We start from the raw sequence: 26,666 nt of genomic DNA, 5'->3' as shown, positions 1-26,666 counted from the left end.
CCGCTCATGTATACGGGGAGAACTGGCATGGGTAATATACCCCGGTTACTGGGCAGTGTTTTAATTACGAACCCAATGTGCTGCAAGTATGGTGACCAAAACCAAAGAGTCCAAATACTTCAGGAAGCCGTGCCGTATTTTAACGCACACCCACAAAAACACCCCTTCTGCTGATCGTCCTGGGGAGCAGTTTAATGTGGATCTAGAGCAGATTAGCAGGCTAAAGCTAAACTCTGTAATCGCCGTAATGGGCTTAATCAAAACTGAGTAGCGGTCTTCTCAAGGTTAAACTGATTGCTGTCTTGTTCTATAACCTGTTGGGATTCATTCAGACAGTCAGTTTTTTTTCTCTGCAAGATATTGATTTTGATGGCAAATTTGGAAAACTGTGTAAATATCCCCTTTAAATTGAGAGATTTTTGTCTGTAATGGAGTCCTTAATCTATTTTATCCTGTTTCTAAAACTTGTGTCTTGAGTATCATATGAAATTGAAATTGAAATTGATTTTTTCTTGATTCTTTTGCAGCAAGCTAAATCGTCTCTTTTCAAGTCTTGTTTCGAAGACAAGAAATGAAGATTCGTAGGACTCAATTCTAGACAGAAATGACCTGATGCGATGGAGATTGTTTTGCAGTATTTATCTGAAGTGGTTGCAAAAGATTGGCTGATAGTAAGGAACTTGGCATGTCTGTGATCAGACATTTAAATCTAGAATAGTTACTTGTTTAGTTTGTTCAAACTAATAATGCCATCTTTCACAAACACTCAACATCACGTCATTTAGCAAAAATTGGGCTGTTAAATCACACTCAACAATCTATCTAATACAAAAAGCAACAGCTCAGAGAACGAGAGAGAGAGAGAGAGAGAGAGAGAGGGGGAGACAGAGAAAGAGAGAGAAAGAGAAAGAGAGCGGGAGAGAGAGAGTGAGAGAGACAGAGAGAGAGAGAGAGAGAGAGAGAGAGAGACAGAGAGAGCGGGGGAGAGAGAGAGAGAGCGAGAGAGAGAGAGCGTGAGAGAGAGAGAGAGTGAGAGAGAGAGAGAGAGAGAGAGAGAGAGAGAGAGAGAGAGAGAGAGAGAGAGAGAGCGGGAGACGAGAGAGAGAGAGAGGAGAGAGAGAGAGAGAGAGAGCGAGACAGACAGAGAGAGAGAGCGTGAGAGGACAGAGAGAGAGGCGAGAGGATAGAGAGGAGAGAGAGAGAGCGTGAGAGAGAGAGTGAGGAGAGGAGACGAAGAGAGAGAGAGAGAGAGAGAGAGAGAGAGAGAGAGAGAGAGAGATATGATCCTATCCAGAGATATTTGGGTTGTTTTGTTGCCTTTGTGCTGTTATGTGCCAGTTCTCTTTAACTTATTTATGATTCAGGGGACTCACAACAACAGCAAAACTGAAGGGAAGGTATGAGCAAAAAAGACAACAAAGAGAAGGTTAAAAACTGAAAATCAAGCTGGAGTTGCATGGAGCAGAGAATGAGGAGAAGGAGTGAAAATGTTTTTGCTCCACGAGTCCTTCAAGGTGATTAGATGAAAGAAAAGACCTGATGTGAGAGAAATAAAAAAGACAAGAAGGGGGAAAAAAGAGGAAGGAGGAGAGAGAGTGGGGTGTTTCCCTGAGGCGAAGATGTTTGTGTACAAATCTCTCTCTCTCTCTCTCTCTCTGTTGCAGCAACACGCTCACCGGGGTTGGCAGCACAAAGCAGAGTCGCTCTTTTACCACCTTGCACACACACACACACACACACACACACACACACACACACACACACACACACACACACACACACACAATCACTCTCACACACACAACGCATTACACACTCCCGAGACACACACGCTCAGACGGGAGCTGAATCAGAACTGACGAGAGGAAGGAAGCAAGGAGGAAAGAGAGAGACCGGTAAAGAGAAGATAAGAGAAGACTAAGTAAAAGAAGAAGAAGAGAAAGTAAAGATACATTTTGGAAAAACATCAATCAGGTAAGACCTCTTTTTTTTTATCTCTTTCATTAACTCACTGCTTGTACTTCATTATGGCACACTATAAAACAAACACACTACACTACTTGACATTTGCATCAAATAAAAAACTATGTAAAAAAAGTTAACCTCACTTCCTGGAGGTTTTTGACCTTTCATCTCTCTGTGTAGCTAGTTCATAAAATCACGTTTTTGAAGGCTTGTTAGTTAATGTTTTACCTTTGAGTGTACAGTGCAGACGTAGAACAGAGAAGAACAGCTGTTTGATGTGCCTTTGAGTCACAAATGCTGATGTGAGGAAATAATGGGGGTCATTCATCAGTGCAGATGAAGTCAAGGAGGTGTTTTTTGTGTGTGCGCATCCAAGCATACGCACAAAATCAGAGATGAGAAAAGTGAAAGCAGAAGGAAAATGCTTTCAAAGGAATTTTTGAAATCCAACAAAGAGTCTCTCAAAGACCACTTTGGTAGAGTCGCAGGGACTCATGGTCATCACATAAGAGCCCTTGTTGATGACTTCTGCTTGCTGAGGTTTAATTTAACATGAGCATTTGTTCCTTTTCTTTCGTTGACGCCAGAATAAATTACTTTTGCGCTCTAAAAGAACACCAGTTTTTTTTAATATATCAAATGTTTAGTTCAAAAGGAAGTGAAAGCTTGTTCTGCTTGTAGTTTGTATATAAATCTTATGATTTGGACTCTGTATTGATGATAATCTAGGTATTCATGTGATTGGTTTGTTGGTAGTATGATGTCAGGATGCCTTTTTAAATCTTAAACAAGTTGTGTTTATGCCCAAATCTAAACAGCCTTAAACATAGCGTCGTCATATCATAAAACTGATTTTACTGTGATTTATGACGGTTTTGGAAGCAACAGATTAATTATATCGTCCTGCTGATAGTGGCGTCAGTTAAGAAAATGGGTTGTCCTGGAGGACATGGATGAACAATGTATTTTGGATTTGTTGCGAAGACTAACGTGTAAATAAGTCTTCGATTTTTGCAATCCCTGAACTTTTGTTGTGTTTAATTTAATGTCTCCCTTTTAATAATGTCATACATGACTAGAGCATGATTTAGCCGAACCTTGTACACGTGAAAGCTAAAACAAGGCAGTAATTCACCACCAGCAACACTTATTGTGACACTCCTACATGACTAATTGGTGAGTCTGTACCATTGAGAAGACAATACCTACTCTGGAGCGTCTAAAGAATTCAAACAGACGAAACACCCGGAGCAGATCCAGGTCAGAGAGGCCGTGAAGGGACAGACGTGGTGTGTTTTGTGTTTTTGACCCTCACTGTGTTTATAAAGAACTGATGTGAGCAAAGGAGGAGGAGAAAAAGAGAGACAGAAGAGAGGGAGAGAGTAAAAGGATGAATGGAGTCATTGTCTGGTCTATGTGTGCTGAATGGGGGGGGCGTGTTTTGTGTGTCTCAAAACAAACTGTGAGCAATCAATGTGGAAAAAAAAAAAATCAGGATATTTAGCTGCTGAATGCTTCATGATATTCCCTTCACTGTCTTGGAGTGTTTGTTGCTGAAAAACAACGCTTTGAGAGCGGTGAGAGTGAACCAAAACAGTGAAACTATAAAAGGTGTGTAGAGCAGGGGAGTAAGGGGAGCTGCAGAGTCAGGCAATATTTGTTTCATCGATACAAGCAACTTCTTTTACATACAAGCAGTTATTTAAAGGTGCAGTAGGTAAGACTTATAAAACTAACTTTCTGTCATATTTGCTGAAACTGACTCTATGTTCAAGTAGAACTACATGAAGCAGGTAATTTAAAATGCTCCAATCAGGGCCGGGGGGGGGGGGTGTCTACCTGTGTGTCAATCACTGCTCATGCACACGCATTAATTCTCCCTTGTGGGGGGAGGGGCTTAGGAGACAGTTTTGGGCTTTAGCAGAAAAGGGGGTGGGACTGAGAAGTTGTTGATGTTCAAATTTTTTGGCTAAGTCCTGGATCTTCGCAATCCTACCTACGGCACCTTTAATCCATGTTCAATACAAAATACTGATTACAAAAGCTTTGACTTGCTTGTGGTAAGATACAGGCTTTAAAGCAACAAAAACTAAAACAAGGTAAATCATTGCAGCTAGACTTTTACACTGAAAATCCTTCCTTTGCTTTCATATAAATGTCAATTTTAAAACACCCAAAAAGTGATGTAACCGTGCACAACAGTGCGAAATGACATCACTTTTTGGGTGAAAAAAACTTAAAGTGCCCATATTATGAAAAAAACACTTTTTCTGGGATTTGGGGTGTTATGTTGTGTCTCTAGTGCTTCCACACACATACAAACTTTGAAAAAAATCCATCCATGCTGTTTAGAGTGAGATACGGTTTCTGAATGTGTCCTGCCTTCAGTCTCTGGGTGAGCTGTTCAAAATCGGCACGGCTTGTGACGTCACAAGCCGAAACGAGCAGGCTAACCGCAACCATTAGCTCGTTAGCATGCTAACGCTAATGCTAACGCTAGCATGCTACCTCGTTCTCAATAGCAAAGCACTGCTACAACACACACAAGTTCACCATAATCTACAAAAGGAACTACTTACATGTGCGCCCTCATTTAGAAGTCTCCCAGCTAATCTTGCCTTGTAACTGACTGAAGTTGTAGAAACAGCCTCTTTTACTGTCTATGGAGCTAGCTAGCTGACATGATCTACATCTGAGCTACTGCACATGTGCAGTGCAATCAAAGATAGTACAGAAGAAGAAGAAGAAGAAAAGAGGTCTCACTCTGTAGCTAAAACAGAGACCAGCTGAAAAGAGGCTCTGCAGCAGTGAGAGAGAGCACTGCAGTACAACAAAAATATGGTGTTTTTTGAAAATTAAACCATGTAAACCTATTCTGGTACAACCTTAAAATACAATTATGAACCTGAAAATTAGCATAATATGGCTGCTTTAAAACTTTCAACCAACAGGGGTTGGTATATGTAATTTCTGCTCTGAATGTTACAATTCAAATGAATAAAACAGCCATTTAAGTGTCTCCTGAAGTAAATTCAAACAATGCTTCATGCATTATTTCTTTTAACAAATATATATGGTAAACGTCAGTTATATTACACTTCAGAAGAGTTAAAGTGCTTCACAAAGAAAAAAAACAAGAGGATCACAAACCGCCAAAGCAATTAAAACGGTAAACAAGCGAATCAATTACAAAGTTATTAGAGCATAAAAGACTGTCGATAAAATGCAGACAAGCAAAGCAGCAGGGATAAACATTTCACCTTAAAGCGATTTTATGGGGTTTCATGGCTTTTTTTGCTCCTGTTTCCCTTCTGAATTTAATCAGTTCAATTTCCCCAATAAACTGATTAAGATTACGCATCGCTGACAGAGCTTCACAGCTATAGCTAAGACACAATCCTAATTCTGCAGAAAGCTAGCACCCCGGGGCCATGCAGAGGGAAAGAACAATTGTCTTTTTAGAACGGCACTCAGATGTATTTTCTGTTAAAAAAAACAAAGAGATAGAGACAGTGGGGAGAAGTATGGGGGAGGAATGGGAGATGGAGACAGTGACGATTGAGAATTAGGGACAAATCAAGCAAAGTTCGATGGAAACATGGCGAGACAGCATGAGCCACAGCAATTTGGATCAAAAGCTAAATGGATTTTTTGGAGAAAATTAGGAACATGGGACAATTTTAAAGGGATATAAGAGCCTGAGAGCGACACTGACAAAGATGTGTCAAGTCCATGGGTGAAGGTTTGACGTCTGTGTGTGTGTGTGTGTGTGTGTAAGGGGGTCTCTGCCACCTTGGTAACAGAGTACATTATGGCTGTTTGGGCACATTAAAGGGCATTAGCTGGAGGAGCAGCCCTGAATAATGCATGGTCTTAAAATATGAGCAGAGTGCATACGTCCTCCAAAGCGCACTGAACCGGGCTACACACACACACACACACACACACACACACACACACACAAAGTTCTCCTTTTTCAGTCACTCTTATAGGCTCTCAAAATCATAAAATTTGGCAAACTGGAAACGTGCATATACTTATATTGTGTGTGAGAAAGCATGACTGTGTGCATGTGTGTGTTTGAGCAGCTGAGTGTGTGATTAAAATATATTTAAGACACCTTCAAATTCGTGCATGCTGAAATAAAAAGAGGCAGCAGACGGTCAGTGCGCTCCATTGAACGATACTCAGGTCTAACAGGGCAGCCAATGAGCCCATTAACATCACACACACACACACACACACACACACACACACAAAATGCACTTACAAGAGAGTCATATTCAGATGACTTCCGACAGTTTTAAGTGTCTTCTTTACGATTGACTCTTCTCAGAGTTTTATCATGGCGTGCTGAATTTGCAGCCTAATCCGTTACTTAACAGTTTTGTTCCAAAGTGAGATATCATTCGACATCTACTTTCACTGAAATTACTGCAGGCCCAAAAGAGAGTGTCACGTCTTCAGCAGGGGTTTATTTTTTAGCAATGTAAAGGTGAAGGTGGATTGGATGATTCTCTACTTGTACAGATTAATATGAGGCAACTTGAGATAAATAAAACTTACACTTCTGAAATGCTAGGTTCTTATCGTAAGGTTCTACATGTTTGTTGTTTTTAAACCTAAAATTTGTGAATGGGCCACTGAAAATTATCACTTTTGCAACAATGTTGTGAAAATGAAATCTGTAAGACAGACAAGAAAACCAAATGATCTTTGTGGAAAGCACAGTCATAGTTTCCCACAAGAAATCAAATGCAAAAAGGAGATTTCCATTCCATCCGTTATTTTAATAGTAACAATTAAAGTTGACTAAATGTTCAGCTTTACTTCCTTTAAGCCTAAAATTGATCACATCAGAGTACAGCTTCAATGTGGCCTGAAAAAGAAGAGGTCTTAAGTGAATTTCAATCTTCTGCAGGTTGATTTTTTTATAGTGCACTTCCATCAAAAAGTCTGCGTGTAAGGTTGGAAACAAGTTTTAGTTTTAGCACGAAACATAAGAAAATCCGGTTATGTTCCTTTATGACAGGATGTAGTGGTGCATAAAGAGCTGGAGCCAGAGGGAGGGCCATGCACTCAGGAGGTCAGTGTTAACTGTGTTTATAAAACCTTGGGGTAGAAGTTCATCAGCCTGGCAGCCGTCCGCGCTATCAGGGTGAAGGTTCACAGTGACTCCAGCTTAGCAGGGACACACACGCACACACACGCACACACACAATGGCCGTCACACCTCAGCAGCTCTGAGGTGACAAGAACTCCTAGTGGATGGCAGATGGAGGAAGCCAGCATGACCACGCTATTGTAATATGTGTTATTATGGTCCCACCCTGCTTTCTGGCTAAGACCTGCAGGCGTGGACAGCCAAACCAAACTGTGACTTCACTCCCAGTTTAACCCCAGAGAAAATGAGAGAATCTTAAAATGTTGTCTTAAACCTAAAGCCAAATCTTAGAGTTAATCACCATTTCACATCTTAAGCTGCTCATTTTCAGGCTGTAGCTAGGTTACAACGTTATTTAGGCTGCATCCAAAAACCTGTAGTCTTTCTGCAGTCAACACAACTTGGATAGCTACATTTAATCTTTAAGTTTTTATTTTTAAATAAGCCAATGGGAACATATCGAAGCATCCAGAGACACTTCTCAAATCACTCTGTATGGTCAAAGCGATCCTCACTTAAACAATAAATTGCTATATGTTATGTCTGTCACAGTTTAAAAGCCAAAAAGAAGTGATAGCACAACACACAAATATTGTATTAAAGCAGTATGTTTTGAAGAAAACTAGGAATGACAGATCAAAGACAGAGATTTGACAAAATACTGTGGATGTTTTAGATGTTTTCATAATTTTTCACAGTAGAATCTGTTGTTATACAAGTGTTGTGAATCCAAGCTGACTACTGCTGCTAGAGGTGAAGCATTTCTTTTACACTGAACTAGAACCTTGAGAAAGAGGTTACAAGCCTAATCAAACACTGTGAAGGTCGAAAAGCAACTACAATGACAACACTTTGAGAAGTTTATTGCAGATTATAGACTTGAATGGACTCATTTCAGCTCTATTAACAATGTGATACTGCATTGATCCCCGGAGGAAATTTTCCTTTTGTTTGCCCGCCTGCACACAGAGCTCAGAGGTCAGCTACAGAGAAGCTGTCCTGCGGCTTGCTGGGGTTCAGTGTCGAGCTCAAGGGCACAACAGCAGGATTAGTTGTCTGTCGACACAGTGGGCTCGAGCCAAAGTTTTCATGCCGAGGGATGATCTTACCACTCACCATGAACGGGGAACATCACTCCACCCGAGTGGAATACTGATACAGTGACAATGTACTACATAATTTCATAATATTGGAAAATGTGTTATTTTTAATAGAATAGTAGTTACAGGAGTAAAAGTTTGCCGATTTCATGATGTGATGCTTGATCATAAATTTATGCTGCATTTTAATCAGGTTCCCTGAGGTTTTAAGTGGTTTTCGTGGTGCATTTTACCATTTCAGATGCTTTTCTAAACTACCAAAAATCTGAATTATGGCTGAAACATAACTCTTTTTTGAACAAAAGTGATAAGCAGCCTTCAACATCTCACATCCGTCGAAGCCTTGCCTCATCCATACTGATAGTCTGCACCTCCCCCGCCCTGTCAATTAACATCAATACACCCAATCTCCCATATCGACCTCCTCTGTACAGTAACAAAGTCATTACACACGAATTCTGGCCCGCTCCCAATATTTAAGAACAAAAAAATATCCAAGCAAGGTCATGGAGAGCAAACAGAAAGACTCCAGAGGGGGGAGCAGCGCTATAGATTTGCGGGGTGACCTTGATGGATTCCAGACAGTAGGAGGGAGCTCAAATCGCAAGCTGGGTGGCAATATGTGTTCGTGTGTGAGGCTAGTGATGGCTTTCATTAATTCCCAGTCGAGGAAAACGGCCTGAGGACTGTGTTTTTGTGTGTGTGTGTGTGTGTGTGTGTGTGTGTGTGTGTGTGTGTGTGTGTGTGTGTGTGTGGTGTGACAGGGAGGGAGGAGGTGGTGTGTGGGGGTTAAGTACGAAGGCAATGAAGCCATTTAAGAGTCATAAAGTGCTTGGTCAATCAAAACGGCCCCCTGCTAGGCACCTCATGTCCTCCGCTGTGTGCAAGTGTGTGCGTGGATGCAAGAAAAAGAGAGACAGAGTGCATGGCACGTTTCTGCGTTATGTGGGGGATTGAGTTTGTGCCTCCATGTGTATGTCTGTGTGTCATTTGTGTGTGTGCTGCTGTGGGGGTGAGCCAGTCAGTCGGGAGAGTCAGTGGGATACTGAGCTCAAAGAGAGAAAGAAAGAAAGACAAAACGAAAGGATGCACCATCAGTCGAGCTCTGTGAAAAAAAAGCCATGGAGCGGATGCAGTGATTAGACTGTAATTTGTCTATCTACACTACAATGTGTTTGAGCGTGTAAATACATGTGCATGCATTTACACTTACGTCTACGCCTGTGAATCAGACTTTGAAGTCACTGCAGGACTCTGTCCACAATGATCTTCCTGTTCGATTCATAGATACACTTTTGGCAACAGTTAAAACTGTCAAATTAAAAGTAATTAAAGTGACCTGCGAGGTAAACTGTGCAAACAGCATTTAATCACACAGTTCGGTACGAAAGCTCACCCTGTCCTAATGATCCACAGACACAGAAGGGAACTTTCTTTCCTCATCTGTTGATTTTCTTCCTTCTAACACACTTAAAATAGCCTAAAGAAACTATACTGAATGAGTATGTGATCAAATGATTAAAAAAACACATAGCATGATTTATTGACTGCACATTTCTTGCAATCATCCCAACAAAACTTTGTATTTGTGCTATATTTTGCAAAAGCAAAAGAAAAAAATCTAATGTTAATTCCTGCCTTCTCTGATGATTCAGGACTCACCCGTTGCTGTTTTTTTATTTTAATCTTAAAGCTTAAGATGGTAAATTTGACACGAATGCTCTAAAATCGAGCTGGGACTGCTAAGCAATGACACTATCAGTACCCTGACGTGTTATTTACTAATTCTATTTGTCTCACGGTTACTTCTGCTGAAGTTAAGCAAAATGTAATTTAAACCAACAAGACTGACATGTTTTTCCTAAAAGATCTTGACTAGTGCATCTTTAAACAGCCCAAATTATAGCTGCTAGCCAGGGTATCTGTGTTTCTGTGTTTCTGTGTTGCCTTTAGAGATGAACAGTTGAGACACCAATCAGACTAATCGCCCATTTTGGCCAACAAAGCCACCAGCAGCCGGTTTGGTTTATTACTGTCGCCGTAGGGCACCGTTTGGCCGTATCACCACACCAACTGTGGTATCATCTGTAAGCACCACCACCCTCCTTCATCCCCTGATTCTCTCACTCTCTTTTTCCATCCTTACTCTCAACCTCCTGGCTTTAATAATCCTCAGTCTCTGGGGTCTCCTGCCCAGGTGAGAGAGTCTAAACAAACGTTGCCATGGTAAGCTAGAAGCAGGAGCTCAAACACACCTGATGATGCTAGTGCACCATTTCTTCCTCTCTCTCGTCTCTTTCGCTACATCCATCACTCACTTTCCACTCTGCTTTCTCCAACCTCCAAATCCATCCTTTTTTTTTTACATAAACACCATCTGCTTCTTCTCTCTCTTTTAGTCTCTGTTTTGTTTTCCTCTTGCAAGTACAGCAGTTAACCCAGAAAAGCCACAGTTCAGCACGCAGATAATATTAGGGCTCGGTGGCCCGTGATGATATTGACCAGACAACTTGCCCGCACCCATCTGTCAGCTCGCCCTCATTCCAGACGCCCATATGTACACAAGTACTACTCACAAAACGTACTGCAAACAGCACTGAATTCAGCTGAAAAAAACAAGTTGATGGTGTCTGCTGCCCCGGAGCTGCTGACCTCGCCAATGTGCCAAGAGGGACAGACCCAAATCCTCCCATCCCTCTTCCCCCCAAATACCACACACACACACACACACACACACACAAAACAGTCCCGCATCGCCCGAGTGTCCCGTCACTCAGTGACAGTCGGGTTAAATCCACTCTGACGGGTCAGTCTCCTCTCACTGTCAGGCCAAGCTGTCGAGGCCACTGTCACTGTGAGAGAGACCACATGTTATGTCTGTTAGAGTGGGTGTGTGTGTAAACAAAGATGTCAGCTTTGGGGTGATGATAGGGAAGTGAATTAAGTGAATAAAGAGTGCCTATGAAGCTCTTTAATTTTCACTATTTTTACTTTTTTACAAAACACCACCTGTTCACTACTCCTTACCATTTTATTCAGTCCTCCCAAAATCCAATTGATGGTATTTGTAGACTCTATTGTAACCTTAGTTAAACGGTGGGTAAAATATTTCTGCAAGAAGAAGAGCGGAAGACAGAGAGAGAGGATCAAGACATGAATCACAAAAAGTGAAGTAGGGAAAGAAAGATGGCCCCATCATGTACCTGATGACGCCATCGCCAGGCAGGCTGCCTCTCTCTCGCTCACCTCTCCAAAACCAAATGGCACCTGCTGGGCCCTGTGCCAGGTGGGCCATGTAAACACACACCCAGAGACACACACCCCAGACATATGAGTAGACTGTATGCCCAGACACTCAGGCCAAACCCCCTTTTAATTAGAACAACATTTACACACACACACACACACACACACACACACACACACACTCAGCATGCTTTGCTTTTCTATTTGTGTCTCTCTCTCTCTCTCACACACACACGCACACGCACACACACACACACACACACACACACACACACACACACAGATTCCTTTGATAAAACTTGATTTCCTAATCAGACGCCCCCTGAGCACCTTCTGATAAAACAGTACTGTAGAACCCCCACTTTTTCTCCTGCACACATACACAGACACACGCTCAGTATTCGTGCTCCACACAAAAACACACCAGAGAGGAGAAGGAGCAGGCATATTTTGGTGTTTGATACGGTTGACCCAGATCTTGGAGCGTGGACGGCTGAAGATGCGAGGAGGAGGGGGTATCTGGGTGTTATGCATGTGTGAGTGAATAAGATGATAAGTGGGTGAAAGGGCGGTGGGTGAGGGCCGCTGGGCTGCTTGGAGAGTTTTATTTTCCAAAGAGTCTAATTCAAAAACCAGCGGGGGGCTGATGGGTAAAAGTCGGACAGACCTCAACATAGGTCAGAGCGAGTGAGATAAAACACAGAGAAAGAAGTCAACACATAACGAAATGATAAGATTACATGAGGGGTGGTGAGGCTGTCAGCAGTCTGCCAGCCATGTTGGAGGTCCTTGATGGGAAGCTACTGTATTTGTAAACTCACTACATCGATGTTTAAGTGGAATTGAAAGGACATAGTTACATTTTTGTGCTGCTTTTAAAGGAACACGCCGACATATTGGGATTTTAGCTTATTCACAGTAACTTGTCACAGTAGTTAGACAAGTCGATACATACCCTTCTCATCTCCGTGCGTGTTGTAACTCTGACGCCCCCAGCGCTAGATAAGCCTAGCACAGATCCTGGAGGTAACCGGTTCCAACTAGCCTACTGCTTTGAATAAGTGACAAAATAACGCCAACATGTTACATGTTACTATTTACATGTTGTGATTTGTATAGTCACAGGGTGTACAAATAACAAGGTCATGTGAGACACAGCCGTCTTCTAACCGTATACAAACTGGGAACTATATTCTCAGAAAGGCAAAGCACTGCTACTTCTGCTACTTTGGCGGAGTGATTTGCTAGCAGCACCTTAAGTCCCTTGGTGAGGAGCAGAGAGTTCGCCTGGAGTTCACTCAGAGTTAGAGTAATAGAGTCAACAATTACTAGATAGTAAAAGCATAGTGACCTTGTTATTTGTACACCCTGTGACTATACAAATCACAACATGTAAACAGGAACATGTTGGCGTTATTTTGTCACTTATTCGGAGCAGTAGGCTAGTTGGAACCGGTTACCTCCAGGATCTGGGCTAAGCTAGGCTAGCGGTGGGTGTCAGACAGAGTTACGACACGCATGGAGATGAGAAGGGTATGTATCGACTTGTCTAACTCTGGGGGTTACGGTGAATAAGCTAAAGTCCCAATAAGTCGGCGTGTTCCTTTAAAGGTGAAATATGTAATACTGACAGCTAGTGTTTAAAATAGTTACTGCAGAACAAATTCAAAATACTGGAGAGAGTCCCCCCCTGCCCCCCTCCGCTAAAAACACAACAACCTGTCTGTCCTCTCCACCCGACAGACAGACACTTCCTAGGCTTAGAATTACGGTAGGCACCGAACCGCTAAAAACACAACAACCTCGCTGTCCTCTCCACTCAACGGACAGACACACATTTTCGGCTTAGAATTACGGTGAGAACCGCTAGAAATAACACTACCTTGCTGTCCTCTCCACCTGACTGAACACACTTGTCACATTTTCTTAGAGTTACAGCAACAATCGCAAAACACACTGCAAACTCACGGTCTCTTCCCGATTTACAGACCCCTCTCTTGGCTTAAAATAAGTCACATTGTCGGCTATGGCCGCTGAACAGGCTACACGTTGTAAACAGCTGTGGCCCGCTTGCCCGGTCCTCTGGTAATGTTAGCTAGTTAGTTTAGTCAGTTAGCAGGGTTAGCATGGCGGCGTTAGCCAGGACCAGTCGGGATCACTTTACTGGCTGTGTCTCAATTGTTTTTGCGAGTAACCAACTCGGGTACTCTAGCTATATAATTCAATGTGAGTACACAAATGGTGAAATGACATAAAATGCCCGTCCCTTGTAGTCGGATAAATTAGCCTGAAGCAAAGGCTTACCTGTTCAGGATGAAATTAGCCAACTCGGCGTCCTTTTGGGCTCTAAACTGTCTCATCTTTCAAATACATCTCCAATATTTACCCGGGGTTTGTTTGTCTCTGTTAGAAACATGCCGATTTTTTTAGGTCGGGTAGAATCTATCTCTGTTAATCCAGTTTGTTTGTTTGCTGCTTTCATGGCTGTACTAACGTTACAGCTGTAGTGCGCTGGGTTTACGTTTTTACAGGTATATCTGGCAACCCGGCCTGGCTGTCAAACTCGGCAGTTGATAACACACAGGCCAAAAGATAAACAGAAAAACGGAAATTTCAAAAGGAGAAAATACTGGCATTAGCATTGTTGTCAGAAAAGATAGTATTTCAACTTAGCATGTTTCCTTAATATCTGATGACGCATTGGGGTAATTTTTGGATTTATTACAGTAAATATATTACATATTGGACCTTTAATTCTATACTTGTTCAATCAGCACATAAACTTAGCATCTAGCTAATGGGAGATGCCCACTACAGGACTTTAGCGCAGATTTTCAGCTCGCTGACACTTTTTGGAGCTCCTCGACAAAAGCCCATTTCGGAGGCAAATTGGCATTGACTCGGTTTAAACTGTTCAAAATCCGAGAAGAGAGGATTTCATTTCCAATATGGGACATTAGCCTCTTTTTACACCGTGGAAAGCATCCTGACATATGTCCACCTCAAGTTGTATTTTTGCTCTGTAAATGTGAAAAGAGCTGTCATGGCACATGTATGACAAACGGCAGGGTACTGGAGAATATATTTGTTGTTGCCGTTTGTCATTTCAGCCAGTTCCCCTTAAAACAATGTATCTTTACGTTTAAATGTCAAAGCCCTCTAGTGGCCGTAGTAGTTATGACGTTGGGTGATGGTATTATGAATGACAAAGTCCACGTAGGGAGAATGTTGCCGTGGATGGTAGGGAAAACACAATGTTGGTTTCCTTCAGATAGCCAACGTTGGTTTCTTTTGATGATGATCATGGGTGTCAGAATAGAAAAAGCTTGCATGTGTCGTTCTAGACGGCATGGACAAATAACATATTGCACATGTACCAATATTGCATATTTGGTTCAAGAATATCTCTGTATGCATGTATACTGGTATTAGGTATTTTGCTTGTGCACATGATATTATTATGGATGCCCATGCATGCTTTTGCAGCAGACAACCTTCTGAGAGAGAGAGATAAAGAGAGAGGAAGAGGCTCTTCTCAGGAACTACCTTGGTTTTTCGCCCTGAATTCTTCTTTACTCTGAATCCCTCTCAGTAAAAGATCAAATCTTCCACTCATGCGGCTCACTAAGCATGTGTCTCCCCAGGCCCCGTACCTGGTGCAGGGTGCCTCGAACTCCTCACACGATAGACAGAGTGCCTGGAAGAGGCTTCAATAGAGACAGGAAAGTGTTTTCACTCTCTTTCATCTTATTTATGAACTTTGAAAGACCTGGCAGCAGATAGGAAGCTTTGTTGGGCTTTAAAGGACTTTTGTAACATATTGTGATGGGAAAAGGAGAAAACTGGACTTGTAGAAACTGTTGAGCATCTTTCTTTATTCATACAGCAAAAAACATCTTAGACCACCATCCAAATCCTTACTGTTCATTGTCCATGTTTTCTGTGCAATAACTGAGGGATGCAGGAAGAATGCCCACGGTTGGCCTGATCTGGAAGCATGACTGATTCCCGTCTTTCTTAGATGGCTTCATCTATTTTGATTACAGACCCCCCTCCGAGTGTTGGCCATCTTCTCGCCAGGCGGGTAATGGGAACGGAATGGACAACAAGACCAGCCTTGTTACATTTAGGTTTTTATTCTGAAAGACAATCACGCCTGTGGATGTATGCCGTAATCAGCAAGCGCGATTGGTCGAGTGGGACACAAAAAGGTATATGGAGAGAGAAAAAGAAAACTGAGAAAGTGCAGCCGAGGTAGAAGTTTAGATGTAAAGAAAGACAAATGGCTGAGGAAATGAAGGTGAGACCCAACAAATAAAAAGGAATAAGAAGGAGTCCAGAGTGTGAAAGAGAGATGGATGAGGGGGAAATGAATGAAAGAAGAAAGAAAAAGGATGGAGGACAGAGAGAGTTTTATCTGACTCTCACAGCCTTGGTGATATGACAGGCTTGGCAATCCAAGGCATTTCACCATGCCACCCCCTACCAGGGACAATCTTCCTTGCACACACACACACACACACACACACACACACACACACACACACACACACACACACACACACACACACACACACACACACACACACACACACACACAAAATCCTACCCTACTGCCTGTCTCCTCCTTTCCTGGCTGCCACCCTCCGTCTCTCTGTACAGGATAATCCCCCCCGCTCCCCTCCCAAATACCGTCGCTCAGTAAAAAGATATTTCTGGGGGAGGGCCAGGATCCAGGATCGGAGGCAGTTGCATGCTGCATGCTCGCACAAAAGGCAAAGGCACACATGCAGATGAGACAATATACACACACACACACACACACACACACACACACACACACACACACACACACACACACACACACACACACCAAAATGTATAAGATACGACACTCCCAGTACCCAGATGACAGAATCTGCCTTTCACAGATAATTACACTCCACCCTTCCCTCTTCTAATTTTTTTCTTTCTATACCAGTCTTTTCCAGCCTGGATAGATATTTGTCAATATGGAGAATTCACGCATCGTCGAAAATCCTGGCATTATTGTTGTCGTTTGTTCTCCCTATCCATGCAGGCTAATGTGAATTACAAGGAGGGATGAGCAGGAAAGACAAGGACTTGCAATAACTCATGTGAGCCTCATTGAGCAGGGCTAAGAGGCTAACTCAGAGCTCACATGGTGATGATAAAAAGAGCTGTCCAGCTGTTAAGTGGCGCTAATAAAGTCGGCCATTTTACTTTGTGCCATTTACACCAAAAAAAGCCACGCATGAAGTATCCTAAAATCCTTTACAATCCTGAAGTATGGCTAATTTTAACATGTGTGCAGACAATTCAATTATTTGTAGAACACCACCTTATACAAAAGCAATTCAAAGTGCTGTACATAGTGATAAAACAGTAGAAAAAAAACACTCAGACAGGAAACAATATTCACACACAAAGTAGTTAAACTAGACAGAAATGCCTCAAGTGTTAAGTGTATAGTTTTGTTTTTGAGGCATGTGTCAACAAGAGTAGTAACTGCAAAAATGAACTAAATTAAAAAGGTTTTGAAAACAAAATAGTTTGAAAAACAGTGAAGAAAGTCGTACCAAAAAATGTACATTCATCTCCCAGAAAAAGTTTCAATTGCAGCAGAACTGTTAGAAAGTGAATAAAGCACACGATCCTTGTAGCTGTTTCTCATTTTTAAATCCAATCCTGTCTCATTTCTAATTCGTCAAGATTAAAAGTTCATTCACTCAAAAAAATATTTCAGGGCAGAAATGTGCACTTGTGTTTTATTTATGAGCACAGCTGAGAGGCTGCTGCAGGGCATCTCCCCATTAGCATGTTGCCAGGATTTGTTGGCGGATCCATTAACAGGGACGGATTCAAACGACTCACAAAGAGAGTCAGGAACAGGCTGAAGAAAACAGAGAACAAAAAGGTGAGGGTTGAAGAGGACAAGGAAAGGTGAGAGGGAGGGTGGGAGAGAGGAGGTGGAGGAGAGAGAGGAAGGCCATGAGGTGAGGTGGAAGCGAAGCGACTTGACAGCAGGGGAAAATTCCAGCTTACAGAGGAGTCACAAGGGACTCACGCAACCACTTAACACAAGGCATGTGTCTCGCTGTGCAACACACAAACCTCCCAAAAGATATCTCTTTGTTTCAGTTGCTCTCTCATACACACACATAAACTGTACACAGTCTACATTGTGATTGGCATCAGCCCACAGTTTGCCACTTCACATCAAAATGATGACTGTAGATGCTCTGAATCTGGCGTTCTCTTTGCTCACTGCCAGCAGCCAATGCACATGAGGCAGAGTGCATTTATAGGACATTTGATGCTGGTCGAATTCTCAGATATCAGATATATCAGTACCGGTGTATACTGTATGTCGGACAATACGTACAAATTGCAGTACATTCACTAGAGAGCACTGACAACTGTAAAATGTCCCTCTCAATATGTATCTTTGTAAAAAAAACAAAAATCTATGGCATCAGTGTCAAGATTGTTAGAAATTATTGAATACATTCTGCCAGGATTATGTTTTTATCAATATAAAGGGGAAACACTATTGAAATGTTAATACCATTGCGTGCAGTACATAAATGTAGCTCGTCCCACACTAGGAAAAGAAATGTGCCTGGTTAATCCAGGCACATTTCTTCCCCTCAAAGTGCAATTGCAAAACACATGTAGTATATACAGTAAATGTAATTTCTATGAGACAGGATTGCTCTGAGATAAAATAGAAAAGGGATGGTGTGACATTTGAACGCACAGCCTGGTTGTTTATGCTGCTGTAGTTTGGTTCATTGTATAAAACAGTGATTGGACACTGCAAGAAACAAAACAAAAATCTAAGGCATCAGTGTCAAGATTGTTAGAAATTATTGAATACATTCTGCCAGGATTATGTTTTTATCAATATAAAGGGGAAACGCTATTGAAATGTTAGTACTGTTGCGTGCAGTACATAAATGTAGGCCTATCATTTTTAATGCCAACTGTGCAAACTCACAAATCCTGCTAATCTATCGGAGCTTGCACGAGGAAAGAAACACATTCTTCAGTTTGGCTGGAACTGGTCAGAGCTTGCACCAAAATACGACATGCATTCTTAGATCCATTGGTTATACAGCCTTTAATTGAAGTGAATGAGACACAGAGCACCTTTAATCTGAAGAAAATATCCACTGAGAATCGGTTGAGCTCTGCAGCTGCCAGCCAGACCAAATCAGGGAACTATGTAGAGCAGTTTAGATGATGACAACAAGCCACCCAGCTGCATATGGAATTTTAATTGGGCACTGTATTTGGTTTTGCCGCACTGATTGATTAAAGGGTATTCCAGTAATTTTGGTCTTCACTTGCCAGACCACAGCGAGTGATGACTGTGTGAGGCGAGCGTCATTGTGGTGATGTCTTGAAATATTTTGGAAGAAACATTCAATGGCTTAAAAATCTATTAGATGTAGTTTGTCTGAAGTTAAACGACTATTTGGTTTCATCTTTTTTTTTTTTACAAACTGGGTGACTATTTTCATGCATTTATTGAAGGATAGCAATGGATTCTGTTAAGTTTTCACATCTTATCTGCATGTGTGACAAAAAATTTGAATGTACTAAAACTCGGGTCATCAAGTGCAGTCTCTAAATTCTCAACTATGACTTTGCAGAAAAAAGTCAAACGGGATAAAACAACATTCTGCTCTTTTCATAATAAAATACAGAAAGCTGGCCTTGATTTTTTTAATATTAAAATCAAAAATATTGGGACCTTCTTAACTTTAACATCAACTGTCTAACAAAGAAGCACCGAAGAAGGCAAAATAATATATTGTACGTCTTAGAATCAATGTGTGGAAACCTATCCTCACTGATAACTGCAACACTGTAGTGAACATTCACCACACCTAACACCTATATCAACAAACCACACACTGCTTTACATTGAAACTCCCATTCACAATCAACGAGGGATGGCAAAGGTTGCAACATCGATGACGACAATGTCACCAAGCCAGGGGATAGCACAGACGGTCGGGGGTGCCGCGATGCTCCCTGAAGGTGCAATTAGCGCTCCACTACAGGAACAACGCTAGACAGGGTTTGTCCTCTGAACCAGAACATTGGTACACTAATTAATAACTCAGTCACATCAGGGCGGCTTCAACACAATAACAACAGAAACAACAGGAAAAGCAGAAGAACAGAAGTGGAAGGGTTTAGTGTTTTGCTAACAACTGTGTTTGAAAGAAATCCTGTTAAAAAGTTGCTGCAAACTATTTAATTTAACCATTTTTATGCTGTGTATTTTGTTATTTACCTGCCCCTACACTGACAAAATACAATATTTCCAGGGCCGCTACAATGTAGTTTTATAACATGATAACAGAAAAAGTCAGATTTTTCTTCTAGTCCTTTAAAGTCAAAGAGCAAAAGCAGGGAGAAGTTAATCACATAAGATTCCAACATACCAATATCTTCCTCCAAAGCCGCTTCAATAGACCAGAAGGCATTGCCAGCCATTCCCACAATGTTGGCAAAATGGACAAAAAACAGGAAGAGGAAAATGTTCTATTACTTTATCTTGACTGAAAATGACTCACTCTCCAGCTCTTACTGTACTATAGGTTCACCGCCTAGAGACCTTTCTGACAGTGGACACATGACAGAAAAAGCACAGGTGTAAGTAATGACATTAACGATGGCTCTGCACTATAATTCGACTGTGGCCATCATTAGTCTGATTAGTTACACCTGTAATATTAGTTAGAACCGGTTTGATGAGTCAAAATGTATAAAAAAAAGCTGAATGCAACATGCTCATACAGTAACTGATCCACTTTTCAACACCAAAGGCAGAATATCAGATCTTAAAAATGGAGTTTGACATTTTGGGAAATACACATAAACCCTCCCTTGAAACCACAACTTGTCGTTTTTACACGTCGGTTTTTGTACAGATAAAAACAAACAAGAAATAACATGTTAACTGGTGAGCTTTAGAGGTGCTGGTAGGCAGATTCCTTTTGTGAGGTTTCCCAGTTTCCAGTCTTTATGCTAAGCTAAGCTAATCATCACCTGGAGACTTCCCTCCCCTATAAAATGCCCCCATAAGTTGTTGGTTCAAGCAGCAATTAAAACGCATATTTACGTTTATAGTGGCCGCCGTACCCTCTAGTGGTCGTAGTAATTATGACGGAAGCAAAGCAGGAAGTAAGGTGACGAAGTATTTGAGCAACAAAATCCCATGCAAGTAGGTTACGTTGGGGTGTGGATGGGTCAAACAAACACAGGACTTTCACAACAAACAGAACAAAAGCGGGAGGAAAAATGAACTACGTCACTTTCTGCGTCACGTGCATAACCAGAAGTAAAGTAACGTAAAATATGTACTGATTTTAGTCTATATCCATGACCTTCGACTTCCGGGATTGCGCCGGTGTCACAGGAAATTCCGCTGGATGCATGTCTTTTCACCGATGTCCATTTCCTTTCGCTTTCTTTGTGTTGGAATTTTAAACTCTGGTCCATTCATGAGGACTATGGTTAACTGCTCCTCAGATCTCTGCAGGGTAAATCCAGACAGCTAGCTAGACTATCTGTCCAATCTGAGTTTTCTCTTGCATGACTAAAACAACTTTTGAGCGTACACGTTCCACCAAAACAAGTTCCTTCCCGAGGCTACTTTGCAGAGGCTCTTTTGCAGCGCCGCCCATTATGACTGTGCTTGGTTTACAGAAATGCCAATAAACCAGAGCATGTTTTTCTCCCATCCCAGAATGCTGTGTGGACTAGCCAGACCTTCCTCCGCACTGCTTTGGAGGATGGTCTGGCAAAGCGAGACTATTCTGATTTTGACCCAACCACATTCTTTTTCTAAACTTAATAGTTTTTATGCCTAAACCTAACCAAACTGCAACCGTTTCACAACGTTACCAATGTGTTTAAAGCAAACGTGAAGTTCTCTGGTTTACATATAAGGACGGAAAAGACTCCTGTAGGTCGTATTTCCTGCCACCACTAGAGGCACTAATTTATGAAGCGCTCCTATGGGTCGTGTTAGAGGGTAGGAATACACAACCTAAATAGTTGTATGGTTTGGAGAACTTGTTGGTCTCCTGGCCCGAGATTCATATTATCTGTACAAACACGAGAGTGGTATCGATCCTCTTATCTAATTCTCTGCGTGAAAGCAAATAAGTGTCTTGTGTCGCTCTTCATAGCTTGTAGATCATTTTTGGTTAGGCCCATTGACAGCAATAATAAGCTAATGCAAAAATAAATCCTGTCATCACTCAGAAACAACAGCCTTTGTTTTATCAAACCTCTGTGTCACACTAATATTCTTTAAAACACTTTCACCCCAAGGTGCTGTGAAGAACAACTTCAGCCTCTGCTTTGTGGTTAAGCAGCTGATCAGTTCTGTTCGAACACATGGGGGTCAATGTACCAAGCTCAAGGGCAAGGCGTTGTTATAAGAAGACTGTCTCTAAATAAATATATTTGCACCTTTTGTGGCCTAAAAAAAGGTGTTGATCACAGGTTTGTTTTATTATATTTAATGCTCAGCTGAAAAAAATCAGTCTTGGATGAAGGATTGATTGAAATCAATCCTTAAAAAAAAGGAAAAAATTGTGTTTTCTTATTTTCTAACATTTTGAAACCTCACCAAATACACAATTAAACGCAACCCCATAAGACAGCATTCTGACATTCAGGATTTACTGCAACTTGTCTTCTATACTGTAAAATGGTTCAGCTGAACTCAAAGGGGTGTTAGTGCTCCTTGGGGATGCCCTAAACCTCATAACAGCATTAATTTTAAATGCATCTCCTCTCTATGTGCTTTAGATGTAGATTAATATTTCAATATCTTCTGTCCATAATCACATCACAGCCCTATATTCTGAGCTGAAACCACCACTGCTTAGGCTGGGACTTTGTAAAATGGCACATTAAAGTGCATAGCTGTTTCAGTCAGACATATGGGATCATGAAACAGTCGAGCAAGCATGCGTGCATGGAGCGACTGCTGGAGCTGTGTGAGATGAAAAGAAAGTGATGCAGACTCTACATCCTCCCCTGGCTTAAAAGGAAAAAAATGTACATTTCTATATTTCTGTGCAGAAGGTTTGGTGACTTTATTCGGTCCTGTGCATCTTCAGAACGCATGCATGTTGTCATGTGATAACAGGGCTGTATTGTATATAAAATATTTTTTTACTTGATCACTTAAATTTGACGTTTATACAATTCAAATTCTGATATAGAAGTCATTAAGATTATGTTCCAGTCTGCCTGTTTTCACGTACATTAAAGGTCCCATGACATGGTGCTCTTTGGATGCTTTTAAATAGACCTTACTGGTCCCCTAATACTGTATCTGAAGTGTCTTTCCCGAAATTCAGCCTCGGTGCAGAATTACAGCCACTAGAACCAGTCCCACAATGAGCTTTCCTTAGTAGGTGCCATTTCTGTGTCTGTAGCTATTGAGGAGGAGAGAGGGGGGGGGGCAAGGTGGAGGGTGGGGGTGTGGCCTTGACCAACTGCCACTTTGCTCGTTTGAAAGCCATGATGTCTCTTTCTCATGGGTGGGCCAAATTCTCTGGGTGGGCAAAGCAGAGAAAGGGGAGGGAACCTTGCTCCTTATGAGTTCATAAGGAGGAGATTCCAGATCGGCCCATCTGAGCTTTCATTTTCTCAAAGGCAGAGCAGGATACCCAGGGCTCGGTTTACACCTATCACCATTTCTAGCCACTGTGGGACCATAGGCAGGCTGGGGGAACTCACATTAATGTTAAAAAAAAAGTGAAATTTTCATGCCATGGGACCTTTAAAGAGCGACTCATATTGCTTGTTTATCAGCAGCATTTATCACTTTTCCACCTTGTTTTTCTACCACAAGGGCCAGTATTACAGAGGAAAGTGGTATAGTGAGACACCAAAAGTGGACAATAACCTTTTTTTTTTTCTTGGCTCATAGGTTGTCCAATTGAAGAGCTTCCTCCTGAGGCCTCCTGCTGACTGATAACAAGCACGACTCTGTATAAGTGTGGGAGCTTAATGAGTTTGTGCACATAACCTCCACGCCACCTCTGTGTGTGTTTGTGTGGCACCATGCTGTGGACAGTGATACTAGCGCTGCTGCTGCTTCTGCTGCTGCAGACTCAGCTGTCTGTGTGCTTAAGGGAATTACGCAGCGGGGGTTCCAGCTCCCCTGCCTACTCCTCTTCATCATCCTCTTCCTCCTCCACTTACAATGCCACCCAGCAGCGACTGCCCGGAGTGATTATTATTGGCGTGCGAAAAGGCGGCACCAGAGCCCTGCTGGAGATGCTCAACCTGCACCCAAATGTGGAAGTGGCAAAGGCCGAGGTAAAAGACCATCACTGTTGCTTTATGATTGTATTCTCACCAGTGGTGGAAAGTAACTGAGTAGATTTTGATGTAGTATTTCAATCTTCTGTTACTTGGCTCATAATAGTATAAGCATGGACAGTTTTTTGCCAAGCGGCTGCAACTGTGTCGCTAAACCTGTTTTCAATTAATACATCAAATTCAACCTGTAAAAATGTTTAGGTGAATTTGTGTCCCACTCTCTGTGAACATTTCCCCTAACATCCTTATAAATGTAGTGAGGCATACAGAAAATGAGAATAAAGTCAGCTCAGCCTATATACGGTTTGCAGTGAACTTACATGATTATGAATGATGACAGGCCTGTCCGAAGGAGATGCACAGAGAGAAATCCTAATTAGGGTAGTTTGAGGTGAGGACAGCAAAGCTGGAAAGCTGGCGCGAAGGAATACATTGGTTTGGACAAGATGGGGACAAAATCAATAGAACTCAGTGTCTCAGAGAAACATTCCTCATCCCTACAGGTTTTCAACACCACTGCACCAAGAAGAGACATCTTATGGACATGTGCTGCTTTCCTTGTCTTCATTAACAACCCCTTCTGTCCCTCTGTCAGGTGCACTACTTCAACGTGGAGGAGCACTACCGCCGAGGCCTGGCCTGGTACCGAGCCCAGATGCCCTTCACCCTCCCTGGTCAGCTGACAGTGGAGAAGACCCCTGGCTACTTCGCAGCCCCTCAGGTTCCTCTACGTGTCTGGGACATGAATCCCGCCGTCCGCTTGTTGCTCATCGTCCGGGACCCGGCCGAGAGGCTGGTCTCTGACTACACCCAGGTCCTCCACAACCGCCTGACCCGCCACAAGCCCTATCAGCCACTAGATGAGCTCCTGATCCACAAGGGCCACATTGACCCTGGGTACAAGGCTCTGCAGAGGAGCCTGTACCACCAGCATCTTGCCCGCTGGCTGGAGGTCTTCCCCAGGGAGCAGTTCCACGTGGTGGACGGCGACGCGCTCATTCGGGATCCCTTCCCTGAGCTGAGGAAGGCTGAGAGGTTTCTGGACCTGCCGCCCAGGATAAGCCCCAGCAACTTCTACTACAACACCACCAAGGGCTTCTACTGCCTCCTGTCTGCCGGACACGACAAGTGCCTGGACGAGTCTAAAGGCAGGCCACATGCGCCGCTGAGCACCCAGGCCTTTAAGAAGCTTTGTCGCTACTTAAGGAAGCCTAACAAGTTGTTCTTTGAAATGGTAGGGAGGTCGTTTTCCTGGTGCTGATCCAGTGGTGAAAAGCAACTGTGAAGAAGACAAAACACCTCCTGCATGATTCCAACACATTCAGGGACACAGAAGGAGCAAGAAACTGTGGTTTGTGTGTGTTTTGTAGGTAGATGAGTGGCAAGATTTTAGTTCAATTAAAGTCATAAACATCTCTTGTTGTTGATACCTACTCAGGTATAAATGTGGCCAACAAAAGCAGCACATCTGTGTGTGAAAATATGTGGGGAATTCAAACTGCTCGTGTTGAACATGTGGCCAACACAATCCTTTACCATGACCGATACTGGTGCCTCCTTGGATGGACAGACTCACTTGACGAAACTACGACAACCGTGCCATACGCAGGTTTGAAAGTGAAAACACAACGAAGTGCTCGTTAGTGCTCATTTGTAGGGTGTTAAAAGAAAATGTGCAGACTTTGAAGTGATGTAGAATAGACAAGTGGTGAAAAGAATGTTGAATGACTGAATTGTTGCACTATGAACTCTGATTGCATTAAAAAAAAAAAAGTCATCCGAGGTTCAATGTAGACAATTTTTTAACGGAAACGTTCTTGCTTTGATTTCTCTCAACAGTTGTAATATGTTTGTGTGTTTGTAAAAATGTTTTAGTTGAGTCACCTTGATTACTTCATTATTTTGTTATTTTACAAGGCTGATTTTTAGATGTTCAGTAAGAAATATCTTTTTTTTAAGCTCTTTTAAAAGTAGCCACCTTGAAAACTTGTTTTTGGCTTCTCTTTACTTTCAAGGCCAATGTATTGCTAGTTTGTGTTTTTTTTAAGACACCCTTCTAATAAATGTGTTCAGTCCTACAGTCTTTTGCCTTTTAGCAGACTGCATTGAACCCAGTTATGAGGTTTACAGGTATAAAAACATCAAACATAAAGACACACTGACAGGTCTCTCTGAAAGCTCCTCTATCTCAAAGTGTGCGAAGGTGTTTTCTGTCAGTATCAATCTAACAAGTTCTTTACATCGAGGATCAAAGGACGCCTAGGTTTCTTTTCATCGTGAAGTTAGTCCTGCCAAAGAATCACCTCCAATTTCACCACCACACTAACAAATCACACCTGTAGGTCACCCGAAGGGCTGTTTGAATCCTGTCTTTATATTTAAAGCCAGGATGGATTTCTTAAGTTAATTTAGTTCACCTGGAAGGACTACATCAGACTGACATGTCCTGACATCAGAGAAGAAAGTTTAAATTATAGGATTAAAGGATAGGTGGGCCGTCCCACGATCCACTAGACAGGATGTAAGGTTAAATCCAGATGAATGGGGTACCTGTTTAGGCCTTCAAAAAAAGGTATAAATCTAACACGGACTGCAACTAACGATGATTTTCATTACTGATTAAGCAGCCAATTCTTTTCTCATTCAATCAGCTGTTTGGTGTATAAACTGTTGGAAAATACAGTGAACAGTGCCCATCACAATTTCCTTAAAGCTCAAATGGACATCTGTAAATTTCTTGTTTTGTCTGGCCAACAGTCCAAAAACCAGAAGTATTCAATTTAACATAATAGTTTGACATAAAA

The 26,666-nt window shown here is 42.1% G+C and overlaps 1 protein-coding gene across 1 annotated transcript; it reads left to right on the top strand.

Annotated features, from left to right (window-relative positions):
• Positions 1-1,642: 1,642 nt before the first annotated feature.
• On the top strand, positions 1,643-25,945 carry hs3st1l2 (heparan sulfate (glucosamine) 3-O-sulfotransferase 1-like 2). The gene is made up of 3 exons (XM_031305635.2): positions 1,643-1,974; positions 23,468-23,859; positions 24,458-25,945. Exons 2-3 carry the CDS (start codon positions 23,602-23,604, stop codon positions 25,121-25,123), a joined length of 924 nt encoding a protein of 307 aa, XP_031161495.1. The 5' UTR covers positions 1,643-1,974; positions 23,468-23,601; the 3' UTR covers positions 25,124-25,945.
• The last annotated feature ends 721 nt before the right edge of the window (positions 25,946-26,666 follow it).

The sequence above is a fragment of the Sander lucioperca genome, chromosome 2 (assembly GCF_008315115.2).
Source record: "Sander lucioperca isolate FBNREF2018 chromosome 2, SLUC_FBN_1.2, whole genome shotgun sequence".
In the NCBI taxonomy this organism is placed as follows: domain Eukaryota; kingdom Metazoa; phylum Chordata; class Actinopteri; order Perciformes; family Percidae; genus Sander; species Sander lucioperca.
Note: the sequence above shows the minus strand (reverse complement) of the source record. Positions and strands in the feature narration are given on the sequence as shown.